General features: G+C 40.5%; 1 protein-coding gene across 2 annotated transcripts; it reads right to left on the bottom strand.

Moving 5' to 3' along the window:
- Positions 1–1,340: 1,340 nt before the first annotated feature.
- Positions 1,341–15,598, bottom strand: tubgcp2 (tubulin gamma complex component 2). 2 transcript variants are annotated; one of them, XM_084079295.1, is made up of 18 exons: positions 15,490–15,598; positions 14,356–14,516; positions 14,002–14,130; positions 13,550–13,726; positions 13,209–13,368; positions 12,781–12,988; positions 12,165–12,364; positions 11,239–11,428; positions 10,887–11,032; positions 9,677–9,857; positions 9,162–9,342; positions 6,883–7,055; positions 6,218–6,346; positions 5,985–6,105; positions 5,443–5,586; positions 4,963–5,079; positions 2,529–2,692; positions 1,341–2,088 (listed from the first exon to the last, which is right to left on the bottom strand). In XM_084079295.1, the coding sequence occupies exons 2-18, from the start codon at positions 14,503–14,505 to the stop codon at positions 2,013–2,015; spliced, it is 2,646 nt and encodes an 881-aa protein (XP_083935421.1). In that variant the 5' UTR covers positions 14,506–14,516; positions 15,490–15,598; the 3' UTR covers positions 1,341–2,012. The 2 variants fall into 2 exon arrangements, with proteins under 2 accessions (XP_083935421.1, XP_083935422.1); XM_084079296.1 differs by having other exon boundaries at positions 15,517–15,596.
- Positions 15,599–16,048: the final 450 nt, after the last annotated feature.

The following is a 16,048-nucleotide window of genomic DNA, read 5'->3' as shown; positions in this document are numbered from 1 at the left end:
TATCGTGGACTCGCATATTACCGGTAACGGTCACGGTTGGCCTGCAGTTCAGAATTTCAGATGATACCACTGATATCATTATTTTTAACTCTATGCTGATATCCCAAAGGAGTGGACAGTGGTGTAAAGTAACTAAGTACATTTACTCAAGTAGGCCTACAGTACATTTTTTTAAAGGTGTTTTTATTTTACAAGAGTATTTCCAATGTTCCACTCTACTATATATCAGAGGCAAATATTCCTACTTTTACTCTACTACATTTATTTGACTTACTTACTTGTTACTAACTTACTAGTTAAATCAAAACCACCTGAGTGGAAAAAGCGGCACTCCAAAATAAATACTGCAAGACAGTGGCTCAGATGTAGTTTCTCATCTTATTGCGAGAACACTAAGGCGTTTCGGCCGCAGCCTTCCTCAGAGCAGATTAGATTAAAAAGACTTGACTTTTTAATCTAATCAGAATAGATTAAAAAGACTTGACTAGCTGAGCACCCACTGCCTAAACTAAGAAGGCATCCAGAGGAAGCGCACCGATTTGTCTTTCTTATAACTTAGTTACTTGGTCGATTTTGATTATTACAAAACATACAGTAACCATTTCAGGCAGCCCTATATTTTTCGTCCTTTTTAGTTGACCTTGTATTTTGAACTGTACTTCCATGTGCTTTTTCTCTCTGCAAACTTCTAAATAAAGTGTTCAATCAATCAAATTTGAAAATAGCCGATCTACAAGCTCACAATGTGTTGCAATGTGGCGCATTGTGAGCTTGTAGATCTGCTATTTTCAAAAGATTTGTATACATTTTATACACTTGAAAACTTGTGAAATGGGACAGTGCATAATTTGCAGTAATTTCTACTTTTGGTACTTTAAGTACATTTTGATACTAATGTTTGTACTTTTATTCAAGTAAATTTATGAACTTTTACTTGTAACAGTATTTCTACATTGCAGTATTGATAATTTTACTTAAGTAAAAAATTTGAATACTTCTTCCACCACTGCCTAAGGAACACAGGCATGCTGATTGTTCGGGCCAATGGTTCTCACACTTTTTCATGTCAAGGACCCCGAAATTGAAATGTTTTGGCAACAGACCCCATTTGAAAATAATTTGTGCCAGCCTGCCCCCCCATACTAGATTTGTTGTTAAAGTTAAAAAATAATATTCCAAATACTTGGGAGTTTTTGAAAATAGCCGATCTACAAGCTTGGGACCCCCTGGAACCCCCGGGGGTCCCCAGACCCCACTTTGAGAACCAGTGGTTTAGGCAACCGATGAGGTGCATATCAGTTCCAAATAGGACAGTACAAGACATTTGACAACACAACATAAACATTCTACATGCATGGGTCCAAGTTTATTTCCTGTTGCAGTGTTTGTATCAGTAGCTGACAGGAAATGTTTGTGAGTATCAGTAGCTGACAGGAAATATTCTTGGAAACAAGCCGCTGCTCCCTAGCAACGCAATTGACAAGGTCTATTTGTTTGATAATATAAATGGTAATGATCAACATCAAGAGGAATAGTTAGTACAATTTCTTGACAGGAATTTTGATTACAGAGGTTACCTCTTGTCCATTTGTTTATAAAAGTTATTCTTGTTTGGCAGATCTTTGAAGAGGTAGCCAACACCGACGAAACCTTCGTAATAACGTACAATGAAGCAAAAATAAGATGTTCAACTTGTGAAGTTGTACAACTTCACAAGTGTATATACTGTACTCCGAAAGTTCAACATTCTTAAAATGTACTGTACACTTTAATTAAAGCATTTTATTTATACTGCAACTGTTAGAGCACAAGTAATTGTCTAACGGTTACACAATTACATTTCTTACAGTACATAGTATACATATACAATGAAATCTTCTTGTGCAGAACTTCTTTTACACGAGAATTAATATTAATTTTTGTGGGTAGCCGGCATTGAACAGATGGACGTTTGGGAAACTCGGGTTATTATTGCTGGAGGAGCTTTTATACACACTAAAATGGTGAAAATGCTATGCAGCAGCTTTCTGACTCCTTTCAATAGCCATCCTCTCCAGGCGCTCAGTGTAGAATCCATTGAAATCCAGCCTGAGGAATCACAAGAATAAATGTGTTAGCATTTATATTTATTATATCATTATATTATATTATTAACAGCACTTTAGAGTTTGAGCTCTTGTTGTTTGAGAAGTAAAGCTGTATCACAGCGGTGCAAATGTGAATATTTTCATCATCATGGGTAGAATGTTTCAGCTTATAAAAAGTTCTAAACAGTTTCCAAATGTAGTCCAAATATCTCTGTCTCCCTGTTACTTCCCCTCTAACCTATTCATGTCTGATTTCAATAAAGACATAAAATATGGAGGTGCATTTTTTGACTGTCATTATGTTCACACGGAATACTAGACATTTAATAACTTTTGTGACACCACTTTCAAAGTCATTATCCAGTGTGTGTGTGTGTGTGTGTGTGTGTGTGTGTGTGTGTGTGTTTGTGTGTGTGTGTGTGTGTGTACATAATAGTATACCTGTAGATAATGTTGATCATGCTGTGTTCACAGTCATTGGTGCTATAGATGCTGAGTTTGTCCAGCAGGTCGAGCAGCAGAGCGCTGAAGTTGCTGTCAAACTTGCTGATGGTGGCTTCAAAGCCAGCGTCTGACTGAAGGGCATCTACATGATCAGCCTGAAGCTACAGCCAGGGAGACAGAAATGCATTCAAACCACATGAGTACAATACCAATGAAGATTGACAAAAGGTAATCAGTGTACATTTAGGCAGAAGTTACAGAGCCCTGGAGTGGATCTTAAAAAAATATATCTTGAGGCCACATTTTACTACACTCTGAGCCAAAAAAAAACATGCTACTTTGTTTGTAAAATATACCATCGTTTCTGTGTGCATGTTACCACATCAAAGGAAGTGAGGCAGAGAGAGTATGGGAGGGTGGCTGCATGTCTGGAGGTTTGCAGAGGGTGCAGTCCGAGTGAGGGTGCATGACAGCCGGAACAGAAAGTATGATGCATATTGTGGGCTCAAATTAACAAAACAATTGAATAAATTAACCAAAACGAGGGAATAAAATGTACATTGTGCGAGTGCGCACAAAATAGCATTTTGTGGGCTCAATGAAATAGATCTTGGCCTTAATGCCCACTCCACGACTCTGTAGAAATGCAGTTAACCAACACATGACCAGGTTCTTTCTGCTATACCCTCCCACTCTTATTGGGTCATCACATAGATTGATTGATTGAATACTTAATTAGTCAAAGAATGCAAACAGCCTGGGGACTTGTTTCACACACACCTACATGCCTAACAACTGTTTGTCATTTGCTGTGTAGCCCTTCTGCATCAGTTCTGCACTTCCTTTTTGTCATCTATACACATTAGATGCAAGGTATGTTGCTCACTTGTTATCCTAATTGATTCATAACATATCTGAATCAGAGCCCGTGCAAGGGTTTTAACTCCCAGTCACAGTGTCCAGAATGATAAAAATAACAGACATAATAATTTTTAATGCATGAATGACAAGCAGGTGCACAAACGTAGACAATAACAGTTAAAACATTACATTTGGTACTGAAAACTATTTGAATGTAAAGTAGTAGGCTAGAGAAGAAATGTACAGCTTCGTCTTGCATAAGGGAATTAATTGTAGGAATTAGGCTACAATCGTGCACGACGTGCAGGTTGTGTCGACGGATAATTGCGTAATGATTTCTCAACAACATGTTGCATCATTAGATTGCTAACACATGTTCTCCAGAATAATGAGCAATAGCCTAAAAGTCGGGTCTGCACAAATCTTTCATAAGGTTTATTGATTTATATGGCCAGAAATCAAAATATAGGTTACTCACAGGTATGGTCGTATGGTGACATAACACTATGCAACTTTTGGAAAGTTGAATAAGCTTTAGTGGTGATCTTAATCTACAGTCTCCTGACTCTCCTCATAAACAACTTCAATTCAAGTGGTGATGTTTGTTTACGGGTTGGGACCGTGCGGTGCATGCATTCCATAATTCCTGGCATAACCTGCACACTACGCGACCTGACTCTGAAATGGACAGCTGCTGTCTCTGATGCTTCATCTTCAAATGTGTGTGCATTGTTCTTGATTTGTGGTAAGAAAACTTTGTGTATTCCAAGACAGTGCCACACGAAACTTCACAGTAGGCTACTCCTGTGATTGTGAAACGGAGCAGCTGTGCTGTGAACGTTTCTCCAAAGCAAAGTAAAGCAAAGTAAAGCAAAGTTTGTTGTTTACCCAGGGTGTCGGACTAAGTACGAAACTTGTTTCCAGCCGGACCCTGCATGGAAGCCTTGCTCAAGGGCTATTCAGCGGTGATTCATGATTGATGTGATGAATTGGGGAATCGAACTAGGGACCTTCCGGTATCAAGGCCGCCCCTCTAACCACTAGGCCACCGCTCCAACAGTGTGCGCGCGAGATAGAGCGCGCGCGAGCGAGACAGAAGGCGCAGCGAGGCACAGAGGATTTGAAATGCCTCTGATTTGCAGACTGATAATAATAAATGACTTTATGAATGATGTTTTTTATCGGTCAGGATGTCCGGAGGGAATTTAATGTTTCGGTCTTGGCCATAAAAAAATTTCAAAACCGTCAATTACCGGACTAACGTGACCTCTGATCTGAATCAACTTGTTCTTCATGGTCATTACACTTACTCTCTGACCTTTCACTTTATGTCTCTCCAAGTCTCTCTGTATAACAAGAGTGTCTGCTAAATGCCTAAATTGTAACTGTAAATCTACATAAAAAGAAACATTGGTTGCCTGTATTGATGTCTGTATACTATGTACAGTATATGGTGATCGCTGATGCTAAACCAGCACTAGCTTTGCCTCTTATATCATTATCCTGGAGACACATGACCTGGTATCAGTACCTACTCTTAATGTCTTTTCATACACAGTTGGAGGTGTACCTTGGTGGTTAGCTTCTTTTTCTCTGTGTCCTCAGAGTGTCCTGCCTGGGGACGAGACCCATCCATGGCCCCATGCAGCAGTGACAGCCTGTCCAACCTCATGCTCTGGGTGAAGCGCTATATCAGCCGAGGCAAAAGAGGTTAGTCACTCACGTGGAATGTGTTGCTTTGATTTCTTTGAGTGGGCAAAATGGTCTCTTCAAGTGTTCCTTGATTCTTTTTTTTCACTTTACTTTTTTTTCTCAAATAGAGCAGAGGAGAAACGTTTGAAAGCAGAGTGTGATTCATCTATATAGAACCTACACATTCTTGTCTTGTTACTTTGCTAGTCTATTTGACCAACATGGAACATGTCCTCCTCGTATCATTTAAAGTCAATAAACTAAGCAGGATATGGCTAGTATGTTGGAAGACACCAGGGACAACACATTTGCTGCTGTGCATTAAATAATAAATTATTTTCATGTCATGTTCACCAACCTGCATGCAGTTGGTGAACATGAAGCAGATGGACATGAGCCTTTGGAATATCTTGAGTAGCTCAGGGTTGGTCAGCATGCAGTCCTTCAGACAGTTGTCCAGGAAGCTGGTGTGGTGGCACAACACATCATCAATGTTGGACGCCTGTGAGGGGAGAGTGGTTAAGACTTCACTGGAAAAAACAAACTAACGACATTCTTAGCTAAATCATGAATGAACATCTTCTGTAACTGTCATGCATTTAACCTTTCAAACCTAACGTAAAACCTTTGACCTTGTAGATTGGCTATTTTTGCTACTTTTGTGTGACACTGTAATATATGACGAAGTAGTGCATTCATTTACTAAAAAACATGAAAAGTTGAAATGTGGAGATCAAGGTTTCTGCCCGACAGCAGCGATATGGTACGTGGCTTAACCACCCGGTCATCGGCGCCCCCGCAACAAACAAATTCAGCTAAAAATAAGAATGATGAATCAGACTATGCTCGTGGAAACACCCGTGCTTTAGTATCAAATTCGGCCCATTGTCTTTCACTCACCGATTTCAGGTTGTTCTCCATGATGTGCCACGTGGGCTCCATCACCTCAAACATCATGTAGTACTGGATGTTCTGCACAAAGTTCAGCATGCGCTGTCGCAGAGCAAATGCCCCGGCAAACCTACAGAGAAAGGGAGGTCAGAATAAAAGAGTGCAGAGGTTTTAATATGATTTGCTTAAATTAACTTGCATTTAAAAGAAACTGGGATGCTAATAAGGCGCAGATTACTCACCATTTAGCAGAATGTAAGGAGTACTGCTTAGCATCTTTGTTGGTGATCCACACATTGCACAGTAGCCTCTCGACATGTTTGCAGTAAAATATATGCCTGAACAACATCTGGTATCTAGTCAGCGCTTTCCTGTGAAGACGTGAATGCACAACATGATCACTGATTTGCACTAAAATATATATCTGAATGTATGCCTGAACAACATCTGGTATCGAGTCAGCACTTTGCTGTGATGGTATAAATACACAGAATGAACACTGATTCAACAATTTATTATAAGTCATAATACTTATCATGGTCAATTCCACTGAATCCCTTCGGCGCTTCGAAAAATGGCCCTATTTCTATTTAAGTTCCGAGCACTTTATGGTGGAACTGCTTGACAACATTTGACAAGATGATACCCTTCCATAACTTAACAGTCTTAATAGAACACACCATTTCAGTGGCTGGCTATCCTGTTTCACTTACTGGTATGGTTCAGTTGCTATTGTACATTTTTTTTTTTTTTAAACCACTTGAAAAGCGGGGAAGAAATTCCCTTTGTCCACAAAATGGAACAGATAAACAAACACTGTGGTCACTTGAGAACTATTCAACACCGAAACAAGACTTTATTATTTGGTTATAGGTTGGCAACAGTGCGGTGCCTTTGACTAGCGTACCTGCTGATAATGAGCGAGAGTGGCCATTTGACGATATAGTCAAAGGAGAAGGCCTCCAGGCCGCTGAGGGCAGCCTCGGTGCCGTCTGCATTTATGATGGACTTCTCCTGCTTGGTCTCGATGGCCAGCACCCTCAGCAGCTGGGTAATGACATCATGGGGCATGAGGTCGATCTGTGGAAACAGGAGACGAAGCACAAATGAGACATAGAGAGGCAGGAAGTAAGTAGGTCAGCCTGTCAATCGAGAGGGGAGGACGTGGCAATGATGACCTAATAATGATCTGTAATACGTCACAGATGACCAGTCAATTAATCACCATCAGGCATGGATTCAAAATGGATCACTGAGATAAAATTTTGCTGATTGAAGGAGTCATGCAAGATGAGATCAGGGACAGTTACCCACTAACTATTTTATGGCATGATTTTGCATTTGGGATCCTGCTGCTTTGGGAGACAAGACTCATCACAAGAAATTCTCATCCTATAATATAGCCCAAAAGCGGTGGATATTGTGTGTGAGTGCACACATGCGCACTTGGCTTCCCAGAGCAGACGAGTTGTCTAACTGCCTCCAAACATGGCACAAATATCATTCATGGTTCTAGTCCTTGAACCATTTACTTTTGGTATTTTCAATTCATATTAGTTAACACAATTGGTCCCATTTTGGCTACTATGTGTCATCTCCATTCACTCCATCTGCTTTTATCTCAATGGCTCTGGAATTGTATACATCGCTGCTGTTTATTTTCATCAATCTCCTACATGCTTTGACATAATTTGTCTCTGATATTTTGTCATTACTTGCGACAGTGGACAAAGTATGTGCTATTTCTCTCCATTAATTAATTGCCACCTGGTTATGTTTGTTGTAGCTTAAAGCAGCACTATGTAACTTTCCTCTTCTACCCCGGATTTGAAGCTACGTAGTTTCCTGCTTTAATGCTGACATTTTTATCATTGAGTTAATAGAGCCGGCCTGCTTGCTCGGGGGATAAATTGAATCTTGACCATCAGGTCAATTTTTTTGTCAGATCCTGTGTTTAGGTGAGACATGACCTTTGACACGATCAAAATGTCTCAATAGAAGAGCAGGGACAACCACCCCCAAACAGTGGGTCGGGACCCATTTATGGGTTACGAGTGAAATTTCATATTTTGAAATAAGAAATGTTTCATGAATTAAAAACAAATTATAAAGAAATTATAAAATACTTCCATAGATGCATAAAAAAAATATCTAAGAAAGTCCATAAATTAGAAGAAGTAACTTCTCCAAGTAACGATCTCCAAGCGATGTGTTGTGAGCTTGTAGATCAATATTTTGGTCCTGGGGAAAATGTCTCTTTTGGTTAGTGAGGCTTTAATATATCATTTATGTTTAATGACAGATGAGATGCTACAGTAGACTGTTGTTTATTTTCTGTCTGTGGTGCCAGTGTGGAACAGCAATGAGGAACTATACAGACGGCATGTACGGAGAGGGATTATCCACAGCTTCTTCAAAATGGTACGTTGCTGACAGATTGCGGAAATAAAACAATATCACGAGCACATTGAGTGTCAGCCCAATAACACGCAATGTACCGTCAGACGTCGGTTAGACTATGTAGATACCGAAACCTTTTAGTGAAAAGAACGACAATTCTCATTCCCATCACTACTGCCTCAGTCTGTGTTCACTCATGGACAGCTCAACACAACCTTCTCCAGGGGAAAGCAAACCAGAAGCGTCAACGTTTTTATCGTGGGAGATGAGGAGGGAATAACTGACAACATTGTTTATAAGGACCAGTTCTGTCTAGAAAATGTCTTATAGGTTCTATAAACAAATGCTCAAATAAATGTTTATCACAAAATTGCTTTGATAAATAAAAAAAACATTTTGTATTCATAACAAATGTTCTAATGGCTTCTGCTTTTCAGAAATAAAACTACATTGGTGTCTACCTGTACACAATATACATGATCAATATGGATTTCACTCAAAGGTGATGGGGACATTTGGGAGGAGCTCCAGCGTACAGAGCAGTGTTTTTTCTAGTCTATTTTAAATCGTGTGCCCAGATCACCATGAACTTGAATCACAATCTATGTTTGGCTGACAGAGCATTACATTTCTGACCAGCAGATGGAGCTGTTGAAACAAACATGACAGCAATGACATGCTTGTAGATATGCCATATCTACATCCCATAGGAAAGGCCTCAACAGCCAGAGGTTTTAGCCACACACGTATGGATCTACTCAGAACCACAGGCCAACATCCACCAACCTTCAGGTCGTCTTTGAAGGGGTCGGTGTTGGCTGTGCTCATCCTCAGAGCCAGCTCCAACAGAGCCTCCAGTCTAGGAGGAACGATGTCATCCACTGGCTTTTTCAGTTCCTCTTCTGTCAGGTCCATGAAGTGGACAAAGAAATCTCCTTTGTCCATTAAAAAGTAGTGTTTGATTGATCTAGGGAGAAACAATAACAACAATTAAAACAGCCTAGTCCCACATTTGTATGTATTTCTATTATGACATGGCTGCATAATACAGTAGGGTTTGACTGACTGACTAACTGACTGACTGTCTGTACGTATGTTCCCTCAAACGTAGACAAATCAAAGCTAATGTTATGAAACAGAACCACCTCTGGCCAAAAACGAATGCAGCAAGAACAGTCTCCACAACCAGGAAACGACTGGCGAAATTAAACTCATAAAGAGAGTGAAAGTCGCAATCATTAAACACGATTATTTGTGTGCAATGAATCGTCAACTTAAATGTGTAATAGTGACAGCCCTACCTGAGACGTGCCACAAGCTCCATTTCCTCCATGAGGAAATCCAGGAGGACCTTGCTGGCATAGTTGTAGGCTTTCTCGATCTGCTCCACGTAAGCCCTCTCCTTCAGCGTGTACAGGACCTCCTTGGCATCGGGACACGTCACGTCGCGACCGCATTCTCGCACCACGTTGAGGTATTTCCCTGCAGAACCACAGAGGATAAAACAGAAAATTAGCTTATTCTGTATAGCAGTGGTTCACAAACTTTTTAGCCCGAGACCCAAAAGGGAAATTTTATGTCTCCCCAGGACTCAAACTAGTGAAAATAGCAGATCTACAAGCTTATAGATTGGCTATTTTCACTGCCGCTTAAGTTACATTTGTGGAATTTATGGAATTTATTTTAATTGTTTAAATTTTATTCATGAAATTATTTTGAAACTTTGTTTGAATTTATTTTTAATGTATGAAAAACCCTTTTGAAATATATTTACTCCAGACCCACAATTGGGTCCCGACCCACTGTTTGGGAAACAGTGGTGTATAGAATGGCTGCACTGTTTTGTATGAGTGCTGAAGAAGCAACAAAATGATAAACAACGACATAACTGCCTGCATCCTGGTGCATGCTGGGAAATTCTACTTCCTCAAGCCATAGCCATTAGGGTAGCGTAGCTAAAATATAACAAGATATTAAACCTAATCTTTGCTTTAACCCAAGGTTAAACCTACGGGAGACATCACGCAGAGATGTAACTTCAAACTGAGAGGATTTATTTTTTAATTTTCTGTGTTGTTAAATTTAAGTTTTTTTCAGCCAAAAGGCTGTCTGCTTAGCATACTGCTGCACAGTGCTGCAGCCTGGTGTCCAGAGAAAGTCATTGTGCGTTTCCACCATCAAGCTATATGGTTTACTTTCTACCGATAGATATAAATGGTGTGGGACATGGTATTCGATGATTGGACCCAAGTGCAGAATGGATGCATCAACAACTTTTTTCCTAGGGGGAAATATCTAAAATACCATTACATCTACCAAAAAAAACGAAAAGCACAAGACCAGCACAAGAAATGCGTTTCTGTTTAACAAAATAAAAACATGATTTTGATGTCATATAGTCTTTAAATGTATTCAGATTTGTCACGTCACGTGTGCTGGCAGTTTCTTTTTTTTTCTAAATAAAACAGAAAAGGGCCATCATAACATATAACAAGTTACCCACCCTCTTACCTGTGCTTAATATTTTGTCCGCCATTTTCTGCAGATAGGACGGAATGCGATGCTGTACAACTGTGTATCTTTGATCCCAGTACTTGTCATTGTAGTCTTCCTGAATGTTCTCTTTCTGCAGCTCATGTTCTTCAACCATGAACTCACTGCATAAAAAAATATTGAAGCACAAACTATTTAGATGCAAATGTATTGCTGACTGATCAATACTTGATAGCCTTATTGCAAAGCAATTGGCAGGTGCAGGTCATACAGCAGAAGTGGAAGCAAACATTTTTTTCGTTATTCTACGCTGTTTTTCTTTTATTATTATTTATCTATTTTACACTGCTATTCTTTTGAACAACTGTACCTGTATGGGTCCTTTATGATGCCCCTGTAGATCCACTTCTCTAGTATTTCAAAGTAGGGCACGCTGGCTGCTTTGGTGAGGTAGAGACATAGCTCCTGAGCTTGGCTGTCACCTGTGTAGTTGAAGGTGCGGTCATGGAGAAGGCTCAGTGTTGAGCCGCCCATACAGTCCCCTTTGTCCACCGAGGACGCTGTAGGGGGAAAAAACATGGAAAAAGCAAACAGCTTAGATAGACACGATGATGTATTCTTGAAATGCCAAGCTATGAATATATGATATCAATTGCAGAGTAATTTGGATTGAAACCCTTCAAAGATGCCAGCAACTCTTTCTGTATCTCTCTAATACTGAACAAACGGCATCACATTTCATTCCTTTAAAGTGGTAATATACAAGTTGTCTGATTTAGCACAATAGCGGCTCTTGATGGACAGGAACGGTATTTAGTAGGTTCTTTCCATCAGCTTTCAATCCATTTCCCACTTCCTCGCAGGCTAGCAAGAATCCCTAATCCTTAGATAGGATAGGGATAGGATAGCTGGACCTAATGCCAACCATGGCATGATGGCCCTAAAATAACTATCTCTAACATAAACCTAAACCTAACCATTTGATTAGTGGTGCTTGTTGGGTGGAGTACTTGCAGCCTGGGAGGAAATTCTGCCTGAGAGACTAAGTTCAAAGCAAAAACGTTTTCTAACCGAGAAGGCTGGTTGCAATGCACCAGAATACTTGGGAGGTGTAGCAGCGAATTGCAACAGGGCGCTATGTGATATGTACAAGCCCATATTGTGCAGCCTTAAGTGGCTCTTTTTTAACTTAGTGCAAACAGTAGAGACTTTACTATATGACCTGTTTCACCTGCATGTAAAAGAGTGTAGTTAGAACTGCAGTAGAGACCAAAACTAAATTAGTCCAAGTCTGACCTATGGAGGCCAGTATCTCCATGGTGCGCATGGTAGGCTGAATGTAGAACCAGAGTTTCTGCAGGGACAGCATTCCCTGCCTGTGTAGATGCTCAAGCTGATTGACAAGGATCAGGTACTCCTTCATCAGGGTCCTCATAGCCGCTGTCAAGGCATGGTTCACCAGGCCATACTCAAAGGAAGATTTCTCCTCGGTGAAACTGTGGGGCAAAATTAAGTAAATTGTGAATTGGGTCATCATGGTGGCTCAGCCTGTTAGCACGCACATAAGGACATTTTTCTTCAATTTAAATTTGGCTTAAGTGTGGCAATGCATCCCCCCTTTCCTATTAATATGTATACATTCTACTTCAGACCTGGTTAATACAACATGCCCATGACTTGAGTGCCACAAAAGTGGTGACATCCCTTGCAAGATGAGTTAATGGTATTTATTTGAGATATTCCAAATAATATTCATTTTGGTCTATGCTACTTTGGGATTAAGCCCAATTTATTCTTCGTTGCATTGTACTTGGTATGATAAAAAGCTGTTAATCTTGTCGGGCGATAAAGTATAACTGAGCTCTTATTTTCCCTTTAATGGATGATGACTGTCTGTTGGCCGCCTGCTCACCGTGTTATGGTGGAGTAATAGGAGGCAACTGGTAATATCCGGTTCACCAGCTCCTTAATGGACATATCGAGTGTGGGATCGACAATGAAGGAGCGGTTCTGCCTCCCCAGCACGGGCTGGGCCGTGATGTCTCTCCCATCCACTCCGACTAGCACAAACAGTAGGTCCTCCACAAGCGCTTGTTCCTGAGCTGTCAGGGGCATGGTGCCTGAACAGAGATGTGGGGTACGTCAATGATGTCAACAGCAATAATGGAGAGTTAAATGTTACACAGAACTATTGCAACATGTTGCAATGTGAATTAAACTTTTGACAGCATCTAGTGCAACACAACTTGTGTTATGAAGTTTTGATAATATGTTTTTATTAAATGTCTTGTCAACACATTTTATGATGAAGTGAAGCGATAATGAAAATGCGATGCCTACCAATAGCCACAATGGGGTCTCCCACAGCCGTGGAAGTGGTGATGAAATCTCCTATCAGAGCAGGCCGGTCATAGACCCAGTTAGGATACACAGGGTTTGGCTGTGTTGGGTTCTTTTTGTTGTGTCTGTCTCTGAGCATCTTCCGTGTGACCTCGGCAGACTGAAAGCAAATTCCAAAAGAGATGTCAATTTCATCACAGCAATCTACAATTTCCCTTTTTACTTCAGCACTTACTTAAAATATGAGACCTGTACATACGCAACTTTTAGCCTCATGCAATAACTCAAACTATATAGACTGCCATTGTGACTCGATTGATCTATTCACTATCAGTGCGAACCTGAGGAACATTGGAGCTGGCTGCCACGTTTCCAAGCTTCTTACGCAGCTCATCCAGTTCCTGCATGGACATCTTTGTGGTGGTTGTTGGAAGAGTATAACTGGTGGTTGTAGTTGAAGTTGTGTTTGCAGAGGACTCTGACCTCTCTTTGGCATTCTGCTGCAGACACTGAAGTGTCTAAGGAAATACCACAACAAAAAAACTATTATGTTTTTGAGAAAAGATACCTCAAAACACAGTTTGGGGCGAACCAGTAGCTGACTGGATAGTGGCTCAACCACATAATCACAATGTTCAATTCTGTGTTGCACGCCATTCACTCCACTCTATGGACTGTGTAAAATTTAAACATGCAGTTAATTTCTCTGGTAATGGCTCAAGACAGGGCAATTGGGACATTGTGGTCTTGGGAAGCTGAGACAGGTAATATAGGCTTAGAAATAAGAAATTACCTCTTTGTCCTCGCTGAGCTTGGACAGTACATAGACCAGAGGGTCCAGACTGCGGACATTTTTCGACTTGAGCTCATCATATTTCCTTAAGAAGTCTTCGGGAGTTTTCGAGAACTCTGCGATTTTCACCTGTAAATGACAACAGCTGTCACATAAATCACAGCAACATCTCAGGATTCACATTCATCCAAATCTGACGTTCTTCAACATTTTCTGACTTGGACCCGAGTTTGGTCTTCTTTGCACTGGAAGCCAAGTTCATAAACAGGGGACACAAGAGCAATAGGAGCAGCGACCCATTCTGCGTTCCATCCATAGTTAAGGAATCACTGACCCAACCCCTGCAATGCCCACCTTAGCACTGTGAGATGATACTGTCGTGGTGACATAGGGAGTCCTGTGCTTCTGCAGCAGGTCTATGTAGCCCTCTGCTCCTTCACCTCCACGCACATGAAGTAAACTGAGTAGCTCATTGACATCGTGATGGATCCTGAACTCACTCATGGCTCAGACAGCTGAAATGACAATGATGCTGCTGATCAAAGCAAATATATACAAACACATACGTTTATATAACAGTACACACACACACACACACACACACACACACACACACACACACACACACACACACTCACACACACATGGATGTCACAGAACCTGCAGTCCACAGACTTGTTGGACTTCCTCTCTATTGCCCAAACAAGCAAGTGAACCTTTGGGGACAGAGCCTTCAGTGTGGCAGGCAGACCCCCACCCTGTGGAACTCTCTTCTAATGGAGATTCGCCATGCTCCAAAACTGGACACTTTTGAGGCTGCCTTGAAAAGACACCTATTCTCTCAGTCTTGTGGCAAATAGTTGTTAATTTTTTTGTTTAGTTGTTAGTCTGTTGGTTGTTCATTGTTTTGATGTAAAGCGTCCATGGGTTCATGAAAGGCGCTATATAAATCCAAGCTATTACTATTTATTATTATCTCCAGGGCTAACTACGATGACCAATAAGTGACAACCCTGCAGCAATTAACTCTTAAAAATGTTTGTCACTCTCTGCTGTGCTTGTCTCTGACTACAGTGTAATAATTATGTTCTAACGGCTGTCTAGATCAGTGGTTTTCAACCAGTGGTCTGGGGACCACCAGTGGTCTTTGAGCTGGTTCCAGGTGGTCCCCAGCTGAAAGATGGATAGTTAGGGAACCAAATGGACCCTTATAGATCTGTAACTGATGCTCAAATGCCAACTAAATAATGGTCCATGATATGAAAGAGGTTGAAAACCACTGGTCTAGATCATCTGCATCCTCACAACTCCATCACCTCATTCTCATCCGTTCTCAGTCTAGCAGCTAGTTAGCTAGTGAGCTAATGTTGACAGCAAGCTAAATGAATGAGACCATAGACAACATATTCCACCGCAATGCAACTCATATTCCACCGCAATGCAACTAAACACCCAAACTCTAGGATATTAATAAGATATGAATATTACATCGATGATCGCCAGTATTCCACATACCAGTCCAGTCCACTGTTATGGTAAGTTAACGTAGAGATTCAGCGCGCTCATCATCTGATGGACGTTACCATGGACGTGAACGTTACTAGTAAGCGTTTTGCTTTCAACCTTCACAATAAAAGTTTGGATTGACAGCATCTGGTTCATCTCCGGAATTCACAATTTGAGTAAAAGTACAAAAGTATTGGGATCAAAATGTACTTAAAGTACCACCAGTAGAATTTCACAAGTTTTCAAATGTATAAAAATATTTTTTTTTTTAAACGCATTGTGAGGTTGTAGATCGACTATTTTCAAATGGCCAAAATGTAGCCTGTATGTTTTGTAATACTAATCAAAATCGACTACAAAGTAACCAGTAACCAAAGTGTTCAAATATTGTAGTGGAGTAAAAGTACAATATTTGTCTTTGTATGTAGTGGAGTAGAAGTAAAAGAAAAGAAAATTGGAAATACTTCAGTAAAGTAAAAGTACCTCGAAATTCTACTTAAGTACAGTATTTGAATAAATGTACTTAGTTACTTATTCCTGT

The sequence above is a fragment of the Gymnoscopelus microlampas genome (assembly GCF_963454915.1).
Source record: "Gymnoscopelus microlampas genome assembly, chromosome: 14".
In the NCBI taxonomy this organism is placed as follows: Eukaryota; Metazoa; Chordata; class Actinopteri; order Myctophiformes; family Myctophidae; genus Gymnoscopelus; species Gymnoscopelus microlampas.
The sequence above is the reverse complement of the archived record's forward strand: the minus strand, read 5'-3'. Positions and strand labels throughout refer to the sequence as shown.

What these genes read in the sequence shown, in the direction of transcription:
- tubgcp2 (XM_084079295.1), bottom strand. Translation starts at nt 14,505, where the DNA reads ATGAGTGAGTTCAGGATCCATCACGATGTCAATGAGCTACTCAGTTTA. An exon ending in TATCATCTCACAGTGCTAAG is followed by an intron (nt 14,131 to 14,355) that starts GTGGGCATTGCA and finishes TGTCATTTACAG; the next exon opens with GTGAAAATCGCAGAGTTCTC. An exon ending in GGACAAAATATTAAGCACAG is followed by an intron (nt 9,858 to 10,886) that starts GTAAGAGGGTGG and finishes GTGGTTCTGCAG; the next exon opens with GGAAATACCTCAACGTGGTG.